At 41.1% G+C, this 14,362-nt stretch overlaps 1 protein-coding gene across 1 annotated transcript in view; it reads left to right on the top strand.

Annotated features, from left to right (window-relative positions):
• Lekr1 (leucine, glutamate and lysine rich 1) overlaps nucleotides 1-14,362 on the top strand; it is a 150,058-nt gene that overhangs the window by 60,961 nt on the left and 74,735 nt on the right. The window contains exon 6 of the mRNA XM_038348134.1: nucleotides 11,038-11,223. Within this exon, the coding sequence (XP_038204062.1) occupies nucleotides 11,038-11,223 (186 nt within the window). The remainder of the gene's footprint in view (nucleotides 1-11,037; nucleotides 11,224-14,362) is intronic.

The raw sequence follows: 14,362 nt of genomic DNA, 5'->3' as shown, positions 1-14,362 counted from the left end.
CGCCAAAGTAAATGAAAGCTACAGAAAAGACTTTCAGACAAGCCCAAGATACAGAAACAAAACAAAACAACAACAACAAAAACCCTCTGAGACAGATCAGCTGCCTGGGAAAAGCAAATTTGAATCAGTCACTTGGAGTGAACAGTCTCCAGCCTGCTGGGCTGCCTCAGTCTGTGCTCTAGGTGGGCCTTGGCAATGCAGCTGTCTGAGTTATTTCTGTTCCTCTGGTAACCCCAATAAAACTCATTGTTCATCAGTTTGAACTCAGGTGCTATCCCTCCTTCTGTCTTTTGGAAGCTATCTATCTGGAGTGAGTAGATTTGTGTGTACCATGTCCCCATAAGAAACTTTGTCATGCCAGGTAGTGGTGGCAGTGCACACCTTTAAACCCAGCAGTTGGGAGGCAGAGGCAGGTGGATCTCTGAGTTTGAGGTCAGTCTGGTCTACAGAGTAAGTCCCAAGACAGCCAAGACTACATAGAGAAACCCTATGTTGGAAAAAACAAAGCAAAATAGAAAGTTTTGTCATACAACAAGCCGCTGAAACTTGGTGAAAGAAAGTGGTCAAGTTAATACACAATAAGCTGCTTGCAAAAGACGAAGTCTGCAAATGATCTTTCTTTTCTGTCTTCATTCTTCTTTTAATTAATTAATTAATTCTTTAAAAAGAACTATCTTTTCTCATTTTACAAATGCTCTTATTAAGCCTGGGAAGCAAGCTTGGTGCTGGGAATCGGCACCCAGCTACATACAGGTCCTCTGGCATCAGTGACCCTCTGACTGTATCCAGCTACCTTCCGGGGGAGGAGTCAACACCTCAGGGAAGTGGCACAGCCCACACCCAGCAGTCGCTGGGCCTCAGAAGTCAGGGTAGAGGGCAGGTATCTGAGGGAGCTCCAGAGAAGGACTTCAAACTTGCCCCTCCCACACAGCAATATGACGTGGAACACCAAAGCTATAGAGGGAATGGCTCCTACTTGACACAGCACCAGGTGCTTCTCGCTTCAGTGAGAGCAATGTAGGGAGGTGACTTTTCTTTCTTTTTTAAAATGTATTTAATTAACTAATTATTGATTTTATTGAGCTCTACATTTTTCTCTGCTCCCCTCCCTGCCTCTCCCCTCCCCTTCAGCCCTCTCGCATGGTCCCCATGCTCCCAATTTACTCAGGAGATCTTGTCTTTTTCTATTTTCCATGTAGATTAGATCCATGTGTGTCTCTCTTAGGGACCTCATTGTTGTCTAGGTTCTCTGGGATTATGGTTTGTAGACTGGTTTTCTTTGCTTTATGTTTAAAAACTACTTATGAGTGAGCACATGTGATAGTCGTCTTTCTGGGTCTGGGTTACTTCATTCAAAATGATGTTTGCTGAGGTGACTTTCCGACCCGGTGCTGCCAGTGATTGACTCCTTCAATCTTTCCACTTGCTATTTTCTGTTGCCTTGGTCTCCAGTCTCGTATGTCTGTCTCATTGTAGTTTTGCTCTTGTCGGTCTGTTGCTCAGTTGGGTTTTTGATTACTCTGTATGTCTGCCCACCAGTCTATTTCCGGGCTCTCTCACTGTGCTTCTCACCCACTTCTCACCCACTTTCCCATTCATTCCTGTGTCTTTCCCTTCTCATTCTGTTCCTTTCCTCTCTTATTTGTATTTATAATCTAAGCTATAATACCAGATAGGCAGGACCAGAAAACATACTTCCTTAGTCGTGTAAAAGTTGAAATACTGAAGAGACATGATAAAGGAAGTATATTGAAAGCTACAACAGAAGGCCAAGTCACCTATTGGAATTTTAAAAGCCTTAAGGTCTTAAAGCAATATAAGTTCAAGTCTAAGTTCTTCAAGTTCAACTTCAAGTACTAAGTCCACAGGTGTCATATTACACTACTCTTATGCCAAAGTTGTCTCTCATAGTTGAACAAAAAGTTAAACACAAGCTAAGAGGGTTACTGAACACCAGGTGAGTCCAAAAGAGTACCTTGGATTCAAGAGAAGAAAGAACATATCCTGGAGACTACAGGGGAAATTGATGATCCTAAGGCTGTGTTTAAATAGAATAGAAATAAAACACTGAACACTACAAAATTAGCAAAATGGCATGCATTAATACATGCCTTCCATAACTCTGAGTGTAATGCTCTTAATTTCATAACCCAAAGTCATAGTCTAGCTGATTGGGTTAGAAAACAGGATTATCTTTTTCCTGTATACAATAAAGACACCTCACCAAAATGATAAACACTGTCTGGGGTAAAAGAATGAAAAAAGGTGTTCCAAACAAATGAAACCAGGAATCAAGCAAGTATTAGTATGCTAATATCTGACAAAGTAGATTTCAAATCAAGAGTAATTAGAAAGTCACTTCATGTGATCAAGGTAACAATCTATCAAGAGGGCATTACTGTTCTAAACATATATGCTTCAGACTTGGGTGTCTTCGCTTTCATGAAACAAAGACTACTAGATATGAACACACAGACTAACACCAGCACAGTAGCAGTAGCTTACGTCACTACTCCACTCTCACCAGAGAAACACTGGAGTTCGGTGACATAGAGAAAATAGACTTAGAACACATCTCAGGAGCATCTCACCCAAACACCACACAATGGCTTTCCTCTCAGCAGTCCATGGGATTTTATTTAAAACAGACCACATATTGGGATACAAAACAATTTTCAGCAAACATAGGAAAACTGAAATAACTTATTGTACTCTATTGGACCACATAATTAAATCTAGAAATCAATAGCAAAAGAAACTATGTTATGAAAATTACACAAGACACTATTGAATGATGATGGTTAAGTCCTTGAGGAAATCAAGAAATTTAAAAAGTTCCTGGACTAGAATAAAAACAGCATAGCAAAATCTATAGGATATAGTGAAAGCAGTACTAAGAAGGATGTTTGTATGTATAAAATAAATACATACATTTAAAAAGTCAGAGTGAGCTCAAGCAAAGTAATGACCCAACTTAAGGCTTTGGAAAAAGAACAAACTAAACCCAAAGTACTAGCTGGGATGGAATTAATTAAGATCAGAGAAAAATTATTAAATTTGTAGTGAAAATATAGTAAATCAAAAAGAAGTTGGGCTAGGTGTGGTGGCACACAGGCACATCTCCTTAAGTTCGAGGCCAACCTGGTCTATTTAGTGAGTTCCAGGCCAGTCAAGACTACTAGTGAGACCCTGTCTAATAAACAAAAGCTAAATAAATAAATAAATAAATAAATAAATTTGACAATTTTTTAGCCTACTTAAGAGAATGAGATAAAAACCACCCAAATTAATAAAAAATAAAATTAGAGATGAAAAATGAGACATTAGCTTAAAAATCAATGAAATTCAGGATCATAAGAAGAGACTTCAAAAATATATTCTACTAAGTTGAAAATTCTGAAAGAAATTAATGAATTTATATATTTATCTGGCATATCAACATTAAGCCAAGAAGAGATTGTTTATTTAAGAACTATATAAAAAGCAATGAGATTGAAACAATTTTATGAACATATTTTATAAGTCTTCCAATTAAAAAAAAATGTTTAGGTACAGATGGATTCACTGCAGAATTCTGCCAGACCTTTAAAAGAGGTGAAACCAATGCTTCTCACATTTGTAAAATAGAATAAACATTTGAAAATTGTTTTTACAAAGTCAGTCTTAGTGTAATACAAAAAGAGATAAAGATATATAGAAAACAATGAAAACTATAAAACCAATCTCCCAAATGAATTTAGAAAACTTCTCAACAAAATCTTGTATGCTGAATACAGGAACATCTAAAAAAAAAAAAAAAAAAAAAAAGGATCAAGTTGGCCTTGCTCTAGAAATGTAAAGAGGACTCAACAAACCCAAATCATAAGTGTAACCTACTGCGTAAATGAACCCAAGGACTGAAACTACATGACCATTTCATTAGATGAAGAAAAAGCCTTTGACAGAATCTGGAGATAATAGGGGTGTGTGGGGGGTGGGGACATAACTGAACATACATGAAGCGTAATAGGGAATGTAACCGAAGGCTATATATGACAAAGCTATAACCAACATCATGCTTTAAGGGGGAAAATTTGAAGCATACTCATTAAAACCAGGAACAAGACATTTCTGCCACTTTCCCCACGCTACTCGATGTAATCCCCAAAATCTTAGAGCAATAAGACAAGTGAAGGAAATACAACACATAAAAACAGAGAAGTCATAGAACCCTTATTTTCAGGTGATAACATATTCAGAAGAAACCCCAAAGACTTCCCCACAAAACTCCAAAAATGATCAATACTTCCAGCAAAGTGGCAGGATACCAAATTAATATACAAAATTCAATAGCCTTTCTGTAGACCAATTAACAAACATACTGAGAAAGAAATCAGGGTCATGACAACATGCACAGTAGATTAACACTTTGGAATAAGTCTACGCAAAAGCGAACAACTTCTACAATGGAAGACGTTAGATGGAAAGACACCAAGTAAGAAGTAGAAAAGATCTAAAGATTAAGAACACTGCTCATCAGAGACTGCAATTAAAAATGTGGTGGGTAGCTGCCCTAGAGGAAAGCGCTTCAGCTTCACCAAGGGAAACTAAGGCCCTGTGTTGAGACCAGCTTTGACAAAAATACCACTTACCAGGGTAGGGGCATGGGGATCAGAAAAACAGTAAAGAGAATGAAGACAGGGGTAAAAATAATAAAACAGAAAACATAGGATAGTACGGGGAAGGAGTTTCAGTGAATACTGAAATCCACCTGCCTTTAATTTTCCATCCACTTTTATACCCCAATACATGGGGGGGGGAGCAAGACAAAAGACTGCTTTAGTATGATACAAAGACAGCTGGAACAGTTACTTGCTTCAATTCTTTGAGACATCAAGTCATTAGCATTCTGTCAGTTAGGCAGTAAACCCACTCTAGACCAAGTATCCTGAAGACAGCCACTCCCAAGGTCAAACCTCCTATTTCAAAATAAGGAGCAAAAGTATGCTTGAATAGCCTGACCATTGGTCAGGATGGAGTGGAACTACCTTTGTGGGCCACCTTAATTTCAAAAAAGACCAAGTAACTGCATCTTAGGTCAGGATGTGTAGCCCTGGTGTTACCAACAATTCTGAGCAACTTCAAGCTCTCAGACCTTCAGACAAGGTGGAAATAGGCTCACATTTTTGGGCCTCCACAGCCCGCTGATTCTTGAGAATTCTGTTTCAGTTTACATGTAACCTCCTCCAGGAGATCTTTGTAGATTATTTTGTTTATTTTATTTATTTCGTCATCTAAAGTCCCTGTCCTTTGTTTCATACTAAATACCATGTGTCTCTACACTAGTGCGAGTATTCTTGTTCATTGATTGTTGTTTACTGTCTATTCTCTGATAATCTCTTTGAGGAAAAGAACAGGGATTTCTTCCACAGCTGGGAGGTGGAAACGCACACACAAGGACAGCATACTCAGTTGTCACACAAGAGCTGAGTGCACAGAACACATGGGTGTGTGCAGTGGAGATCTTGCTACGGTAAGAGGTTTTTTGCCTCCTTGCTCACTACTATCTGCATGATCTCAGCCCCAGGGGCACTGTGTGCCAACTGGGACAAGTAGGTGCAGAGCTGGGAAGGTGCTGATGCTGACCTCTTTACAGCGGCTCGGGATGCACTTCAAATCCAGCAGAAGTTCTAGTGGATACAGGAACAAGCAACTCTCACACCTTCAAGCTTTGAGAAAATACACCGAACATAATATCCTCAAAAGCCAAGGCCAGTAGAGCCTGACAAAGTATCATATCTACTGTACTGTGTGGTATGGTAGCCACGGGTCACATGTGGCTATAGAGCATTTGAAATGTGGCTTCAGCCTGTTGGTAAAATGTGACACTTTAGATAGCTGGAGTTAAATACACCATTTAAATTAATTTCACACATGGCTTTGTAGTATATATTGCTTCAGTGGATATTGCTAGTCTAAATTAGTAGTGAGAGGAACTTTTTCACACTTTAAAAACTAAAAATATAATTCTAGTCTGATATTTACAAAAGGACGAAGGTCGCGTGAATTGCAGCAAGGATGCTTCCTTCTGACTTCCATCTTAATCTTTGTCCCTTCCTCCCTTCCTTCTGCCCCTTCTACCTTCCCTCCTTCCCTCTCCTTTCCCCAATCCCTTTGCCTCCTCCAGCCCATAGTCCAGGTTGAATTGAAACATGCAACCTGTATTTAAATGCACACAGCTGTTTCACTCACAGTAGCTCACAACCGGAACTAGTCCAGATACCTTCCCATGGGTGAAAAACAGTGGTAATCTATTCTATATCATCCAAATCAGCAACGAAAAGGAAGGGATTACTTGTACATGCAATAACTTAAATAAACATCAAGGAAAATTTTCTAAGTTTAAAAAAATGCCGATTTCATAATCCTTTCACAGGATTTTCCTTTTTATTGTTTGAGAATTTCATAACTAACATAGTGGTTTTTGATCAACTCTCCCCTCAAATCCTACCCTCCTCACCACTTCCCTTTCCCAACTTTAGGTGATCTTTTTAAAAGTCGCTGAATCCACTTAGTGCTGCCAGTGTGTACATGAGCGTGGGACCATCTCCTGGAGCATGGGCCACCTCTCAGGCCAAATCCCTACATAAACTGACTCTCTCCCACAATGCCAACAGTTGCCAGTAGCTCCCCAGTAGGATGGGACTTCCCGAGCTCCTCTCCCTTCATGCTGGGATTTTGTCCGACTTGATCTTGTGTGTGTAGTCACAGCCACTGTGAGTTCATGTGTACGGAGTCCTTGTTGTAGCTGGCAAATCTCTCTCGCTCTCAGAACTTTCAACCTCCCCTTCTGTTATGATTCCTGAGCCTTTGGGAGAGGAACGAAGATACAGATGTCCCACTTAGAGCTGAGCACTCTGTAGTCTCTTAGTCTCTGCACGTTGACTAGTTTGAGTCTCTGTACAAATCACATCTACTGAAGAACGAAGCTTCTCTGATGAGGGTTGAGAGATGGCACATAGAGTTTAGGAGCCAGTTTATTCCCGCATCCGTTCCGCAGAATAGTCGTTGGAGCTTCTTCCTAGGGTGTGTAATTAGCCACCCGTGGGTTTTTGCCTCTCTTAATTTTACTATGCATGAATTCTATCTTGTGGATTGGGTTTATATCCATTCAGAAAGTGGTTCAATTTCAAAATCATTTATTGTTTCATTTATATAGCAGTTTTAACATAATGCCATTGTAGGTGTAAGGGAAGATGAGCAGTTGCTGGGGATTAGCACTACTGGGCTAGAGGATGAGCTAACTGCAAACACCAAGTTGGAATTTGGTGATATACAAGCTCATATTTTGACCATGGGGGTGCAGCCTACTGTGGGCTCTGTCACTCCTGGGCCATTGGTCCTGGGTTGTGTAAGAAAGCAGGGTGAGCAAGTCATGAGGACCAAGCCAGTAAAGAGCATTCCTACATGGCCTCTGCTTCAGCTACGTCCCCAGATTTGTTCCTTCCCGGGTTTACCCTTTGATGGACTGTAAACTGTAAGCCGAAATAAACCTCTTCCTTTCCCAGTTGCTTTCTGCTAGGGTGTCTATCACAGCAACACAGAGCAAGCTAGAATGCTGTGTGTGTGTTAAAGTCACATAGAACAAGCATGCACACACAATGAGTCTATGCACAGCTGGTTAAATCTAGCATGTTTCTCTGGCTAGTAGAGTGGGGGGAAAGGACCTTCTCTGTAAATCTATGTTTAACTTTCTGTAAACTATTTCAAAATTAATGGGTTTTTTAAACCAATGTAATGGTTTTTGATTCCTTCATCTAATAACTTTAGTTTTTAAAGGTCTGTCCTATTATTGTAATAAAATTAAAGTTATGTAAATTAATGGTCACACAGTGAATGGGACATTGGAATCCCTAGTAATAAGGTTATGAAGTTCTTGTAATAGCATAATGACACAATGTACTTGTGCATTTACTTGGCTAAGCTCGGGGCTACAAAGACAGAAATAAACCTTAATACAGAAAAAAAAAAACCTTCCTTTGTATTTAGCTAATTAATTTTGTTGGTGTTTAGTGCTACAATCAGATACCCAAGGTAACTCTCCCCCCACCTTTCTCTCTCTCTCTCTCTGTCTTCTGTTTTTTCAAGACAGAGTTTCTCTGTGTAGCCCTGGCTGTCCTGGAACTAGCTCTTGTAGACCAGGCTGGCCTCAAACTCAAAGATCTGCCTACCTCTGCCTCCCAAGTGCTGGGATTAAAGGCGTGCACCACTACCAACCAGAATATCTCTTGACCTTTTAGAAATCAAGTATGAAATTATGTTAGAGTTCAAAGTTTTAATAAAACTTGATGAAATTAAGAATAAAATAGGCATATTAGATTAGATTATGCTTATTAATGTTAGATTGCTAACATTTTTGGAGGGTGTATGTTTTAATTGTTTAACTTAGTCTGGCATTAAAAGCATGTCCAACTCAAAATGCCTGCCTCTGAAATGAAACAGAAGCAAACCCTTGCTCAGGAAGTTCAAATACTGGCACATTAGGAACCATTTAGAAGCTCTACTCAGAAGACTTTGTGCACATAACAGCTCCTGCGATGTGTAAACCGTGATGGTGGAAATCAGAGGGGAATAAACGGGTTGTTGTCCCTGGTCTAAGTTACTCTCCAGTCTAATACTAGGTTGTGTGCGTGTGTGTGATCCATGCAAAGTAAGAATGCAAATTGGTGAGCAGCATCAGGTTAGCTCAGGAAAGGCTTCCGTGATGGGATCCCATATGAGCTATGGCAGGCCACGTGTGTGAGGATGGGGTGTGCAGAAGCAAAAAGCCTCAAGTTGGGCGCAGTAAGCAGTGTAGACTGACCTGGTAGGGATCATAATTCTGAACCCCAGACTGGGACGAATAACTGGCAAGGGTGAAATGATAAAATGGCACAATAGAGGACCGCACGTTGGCCCCGTGAGCTGTCGGGGAGGAGCACTGAGCGCATCCTGCTCGAGTTAATCCACCTCCCCTGATGCCACATTGGAAATCTTTTAGTCCCCGTTAGTTTGGAAATCTTGCTGTACTTTCCACGAGGACATGGAAATAGATGCTATTTCACAAATCAACCTGTGTTGCAGATTCAGCCTCTTAATGTCAGACAGAAAGTCACACTGACATTAGTTATTTTAGAGACGACAGTGCTCACTCACAGAACCAGCCAGCTAAACCTAAGCAGAGTTGCTCTGGCAAACGAGAAGTCGGTGCCAGCATGCGTGACCTACTCGGCAGTGTCGTTCTGACTTGAACACGGGCAGATGTTACAGTACGGGACAGTCGATTCAGCTGTAGGAAGCAGCCTTTGCGGCTCTAAAACTGCCCAAAGAAGCATTTTCCTTTGTCTCCCTCTGTTAAGCTGCCTTGTTTTTTGAAAGCTTTCTCTATTAGTGTGCTGGTCATCCTGCTCGCAGAAACAGGCTCATAGTCACACAGTTTTAGAAGCCTATTAGCTATTCTCAGTGGGTGAGATGCCATATAAAATAACTACTGGACCACAGGAGAAACATGCATTGGGTCCCTGCCATTTATTTATCTCTCCAGGTTTTCCATTTGCAAGTTGAAAAGGAACTAAAAGAGAAAAGGTACCAGGGCCTCTTCTCAAGGCCCAGGTCAGTGGTTAATGCCACTCTTTCCTCCCAGACATGTTTCTTATCCTTTGCTCTCCTTGAACCCTGTCCCCCTGCTCTTTCCCACTCACATTCTTGAGCTCCCTCTCCTTGGCTGTTGTGCTCGCGCTCTCTCTCTCTCTCTCTCTCTCTCTCTCTCTCTCTCTCTCTCTCTCTCTCTCTCTCTCTCTCTCTCTCTCTCTCTCTCTCCTCTCTCCCTTCCCTTCTCTCTCTTGTTCTCCAACCTCACTGTGTCCCTCTCATTGGCATGGAACTTGCTATGCAGACCTGGCTGGTCTTGAACTCACAAATGTGTGCCTACTCTGCCCTCTCAAGTGTTGGATTAAAGGTGTGCACCATCAGACCGGCTGGACCACATTCAGCTGTGCTCTGCACCATCCTTTAGGAAATTCTCTTTCCTGTGCCCTGCTGCCGCCAGCTGCTGGCCATATTGCCTGCTCCCACATCTGTCCTGCGGATCTCTACTTTGGTCTTTTCTGCGTGTGCGGATGTGGTAGAGCAATGAACCAAGCCAACAAGTTGAGATACCCACTCACACCTGAACTCAGCACACAGCTTAGGAGGGGCTAGCCAAAGAAGGCGGTGCCAGGTAATCTTCCTAGAAAACTATTGAGTCTCTCACAAACCAGACCCTCGTTAATATCGTTAGCTGACTTGTACAAGTGACATAGTATCTTTACTGTGCGTTTCATCACCTCAGTGGTGGCTTATGTCGGCAGTGCTGAGAACGCTGGTGAAGGGTCAACTTGATAATTACTTTGATGGGTGATGTGCTCTGTGCATTTTACAGGAAGGTATATGAACTCTCAGTAGACCTGTAAAGGCATTTAAAGATTAAATGGCAGGATTGTAATGACCTTGAATTAGTACAGTCTGTTCTGATTTCACTCTAGGGGGCAGAGTACCATAAGAATCATTAAAATAGATTCGGTAACTGTTCGATACTTTCTACCCACAAGCTTGCTGGTTAGTGCTCCACCTTCAGGTCCTTCCCAGTCTTAGGGCTTAGATTGCGGCCAGTAGCCTTCAGAAACACTACCCACCAGGTCGTGCTGCTCCTCCACGCTTACTCTCCTCTCTCTCACAATTTCAACAAAACCCAGAACCCTCCGCAGGAATTATACTTTCCATATCTATATGAGAATGTAAAAGCAGTCTATATTACTATTTAGTATGATTTAAGGCTCAAAAAAAGTACAACATTTAGCGATCCAGCCCATTTTCCCATTTTCAGAATTGCTAGTGCGTTTAAATCCAACTCTGGCGAAGCGTCATGCTCTCAGAAAAGTCATCTTCTTCTCACATATTAATTTCCGGAAAGAAAATCAATTTTGAGAGGATTGTGGCTTCATGTCTTCTGTGTATAAACTTTTAAAATTTTCTTTACAGAAATAGATATGTTAAATAAAAGTCTGACAGTTTCCCAGAGAAATAAGGTGTGCCTGGAAGAGGAAATGAAAAATCTCAAACTGTTGTCGGATGCGGCCATCTTGAAGTCTCAGGAGATGCAGGCGTCCAAACAGCATGAAGTAAGCTTGCAAGCCAGGTGCTATGATCTGCAGAAGGAAGCCCTAGGTAAAGAGAGTCCCTTCTCGGTGTTCGTGACTAGTGTAACATGGAAATGGCTATCAGTTTTGTGTTTTAAGTTGTCTTGCGAACATGCCTACTAGTAACTGTGTCTGTGCTCCGAGTCTGCATTTGTCCCTTGCAGTCTTGCCATTGAAGAGGCAGGAGTAAGGGGTTTTGTGAGGGCCCTTTCAAGTACAAAGCAAGAGTTCAGCAGCACAAAGTGAAGTTTCCTTTGCTGTCTCATTATTCCTAGGGGATGGTTGGCTTAGGAAGCAAAAAGAACATGAGGCATATGTTGTTGTGTAAGAGGAGCCCAGATTTTATTTTCATTTTTAATGTTTTATTTCTAAAACTGTTAACAGTTTTATGGAGAAAAGTAGTAAGGTTTTCAAAACTTCATGTTGAATACATAACTCTTAATTTACTAATTCTTTATCATTTTTGTTGTGTTAAAATGCATGACCCTAAATGTACCATTTCAAACATTTTTAATTATTCAGTTCAGGGGTTTTAAAGTATGTTTACATCTTCTGCAGTACACGAGTGGAACTTTTCCACATTGCACAACGGAAACTTTGTAGCCGCTGAATGCTCTACCCTCTCCACTTAAGTTCCAGGCAACCCCTGTCTTCTTTGTTCCTGTGAGCTTGACTTTTCTAACATTGTACAGTAAGTGAGATGGTAGTGTGTGTGTGTGTGTGTGTGTGTGTGTGTGTGTGTGTGTGTATCTGGGGGGTTTTACTTAGCACAGCGTCCTCTGTGTTGCCACAGTGTGGGAATTCCTTTCAATTCTGACCGGTACAGTAGACGGTTGTGTTTGTGGGCTCTCCTGGTTCTTTCTTCCTTCACCTTCTGGTGGACTGGATGTTTGGGCCACTTTCACCTCTTGCCCATTGCACCTGAAGCTGTGGAGAAGGTGGGGCTACAGATACCTCCTTGAGGCCTTGCTCTAGGGCTCTGATAAATGCCCAGAGGTGGGATGGCTTTGTCATGTGAGCAGTGCCCATAAAGTTTCTCTAGTGAGAAACATCATTTGACATCCCTACCACATTCTTGTCTTTAGCAACATTTAATTTTTTGGACTGGTTGTTTGATATCTTCCATAGGTAATTGTCTTTCATGTCCTTTGCTCATTTTTAATATGTAGGTATTTTTGGGTTTTTTGTTGAACTATACAAGTGTTTCATAAGTGTACATATAAACTACTTATCGTATATGTGACTTTCCCATGACTTAGGTTGTCATCTCAAGCTCATTTATTGTTTGCTTTGCTACAAAGACTTTTTCCAGCTGAATGGGGCTCCAGTGTTTGCTTTTATTGCACTTGAGTTTGATGTCATAGCTAAGAAATCATTGCAAAATCCAGTATTCTAAAGTTTTCTCTTTATTTTTCTTTTTAAACATGAATCTAGAATTTTAAACAGTTTTGGGAATAAGTCTAAGAAATACATATTTCTACCTGAAAGTATTGAAAATTGTTTATCAAGAAGTATTTTTCTTGGAATGCATGATGTGAAAACCACAAAGAATCAATAAAAGAAAAAAGTGGTATTTAAAAAGACTGAGCCTCAAGGCAGTGTGTTATGGTGGGATGAGCTCATACTGATGGAGATCTAAAGAGGGGTGAGCGCTGGGAGAGAAAGAGAGGGGCCATGCGTCCAGTAGATGGGGGGGTGAGCGCTGGGAGAGAAAGAGAGGGGCCATGCGTCCAGTAGATGGGGGGGTGAGCGCTGGGAGAGAAAGAGAGGGGCCATGCGTCCAGTAGATAGGGGGTGAGCGCTGGGAGAGAAAGAGAGGGGCCATGCGTCCAGTAGATAGGGGGTGAGTGCTGGGAGAGAAAGAGAGGGGCCATGCGTCCAGTAGATAGGGGGTGAGCGCTGGGAGAGAAAGAGAGGGGCCATGCGTCCAGTAGATGGGGGGGTGAGCGCTGGGAGAGAAAGAGAGGGGCCATGCGTCCAGTAGATAGGGGGTGAGCACTGGGAGAGAAAGAGAGGGGCCATGCGTCCAGTAGATAGGGGGTGAGTGCTGGGAGAGAAAGAGAGGGGCCATGCGTCCAGTAGATAGGGGGTGAGCGCTGGGAGAGAAAGAGAGGGGCCATGCGTCCAGTAGCACCAATTTTCTGACTGAAATCAGAAAAAAATATAAAATTTAATTTAAAAATTGCAATTTTTATATGGGCATATGGGAGGCTCAGTTGTGTTCCACAGTGCACATGTGGATTCAGAAGTCAGCTTACTGGACTTGGTTCTGTCCTTCTGCCCTGTGGGTCTTGGGGCTAAAACTCAAGCAATCTGGCTTGATAGCAGGTGCCTTTGCCCTCTGAGCCATCTTGCCAGCCCAAAAGACTATAATATATAACAGTGATCATTTGTTTTCCTTTTGTCTGTTGGTTGCCTGTTTATTTAAAGCTGACTTACTAGACGTTCTCTTGGTAGCAGTTTGTTTTGCTGGAGTCAGGCTGACCTGGAACTTATGCCCCCTTGCTTCAGCCCTGACTGCTGAGATTCTAGATGTGTACAGAAGCCCCAGCTCCTCTTCCTCATTTTGTTTGTTTTTAAGACAAGGTTGAATTCACTGTGTGGCCCTGACTGACCTGGAACTCAGATCTGCCTGCCTCTGCTTCCTGAATACTGGATTTAAAATGAGTGCCCCCACTCCCGGCCTTCTTTAAATAATTTTAATAAGCAGTTTGAATAGTACAGGTTTAATATATTTTATATTATATTTATATTCCAGTTTTCCTAAAGTAATTTAAAATTTTTTTATTATATCATCATATTACAGGTTTGTATTATGGTATAACTAAATGGTGGATTTTTTTTATTATTTCTGGTTAGTTTTGATTAAAACATTACACAGTATACACAGTTTTTTGGGATCCTTTTATTTAATATATTTTTATGTCATATGAGACTCAATGATCCAGTTTCACTCTTTTCTCATTTTATTAGTTTATGTAGTAATTAAGTCATTATTTTTATCACCTAACGTTAAAATTTCCCATGTGCTAGTGTCTCTCACTGCGTTTTCTCTTCTGTTTCACTAATTCATTTCATATGCCATTAATGTTAATTTTAGTAGAATGCATTATTAACCAATTCTTACAAGTAGAATTTTTCCTGCTGTTCTGACCTTTAAATATATT

This window comes from Arvicola amphibius, chromosome 11, assembly GCF_903992535.2.
Source record: "Arvicola amphibius chromosome 11, mArvAmp1.2, whole genome shotgun sequence".
In the NCBI taxonomy this organism is placed as follows: Eukaryota; Metazoa; Chordata; class Mammalia; order Rodentia; family Cricetidae; genus Arvicola; species Arvicola amphibius.
Note: the sequence above shows the minus strand (reverse complement) of the source record. Positions and strands in the feature narration are given on the sequence as shown.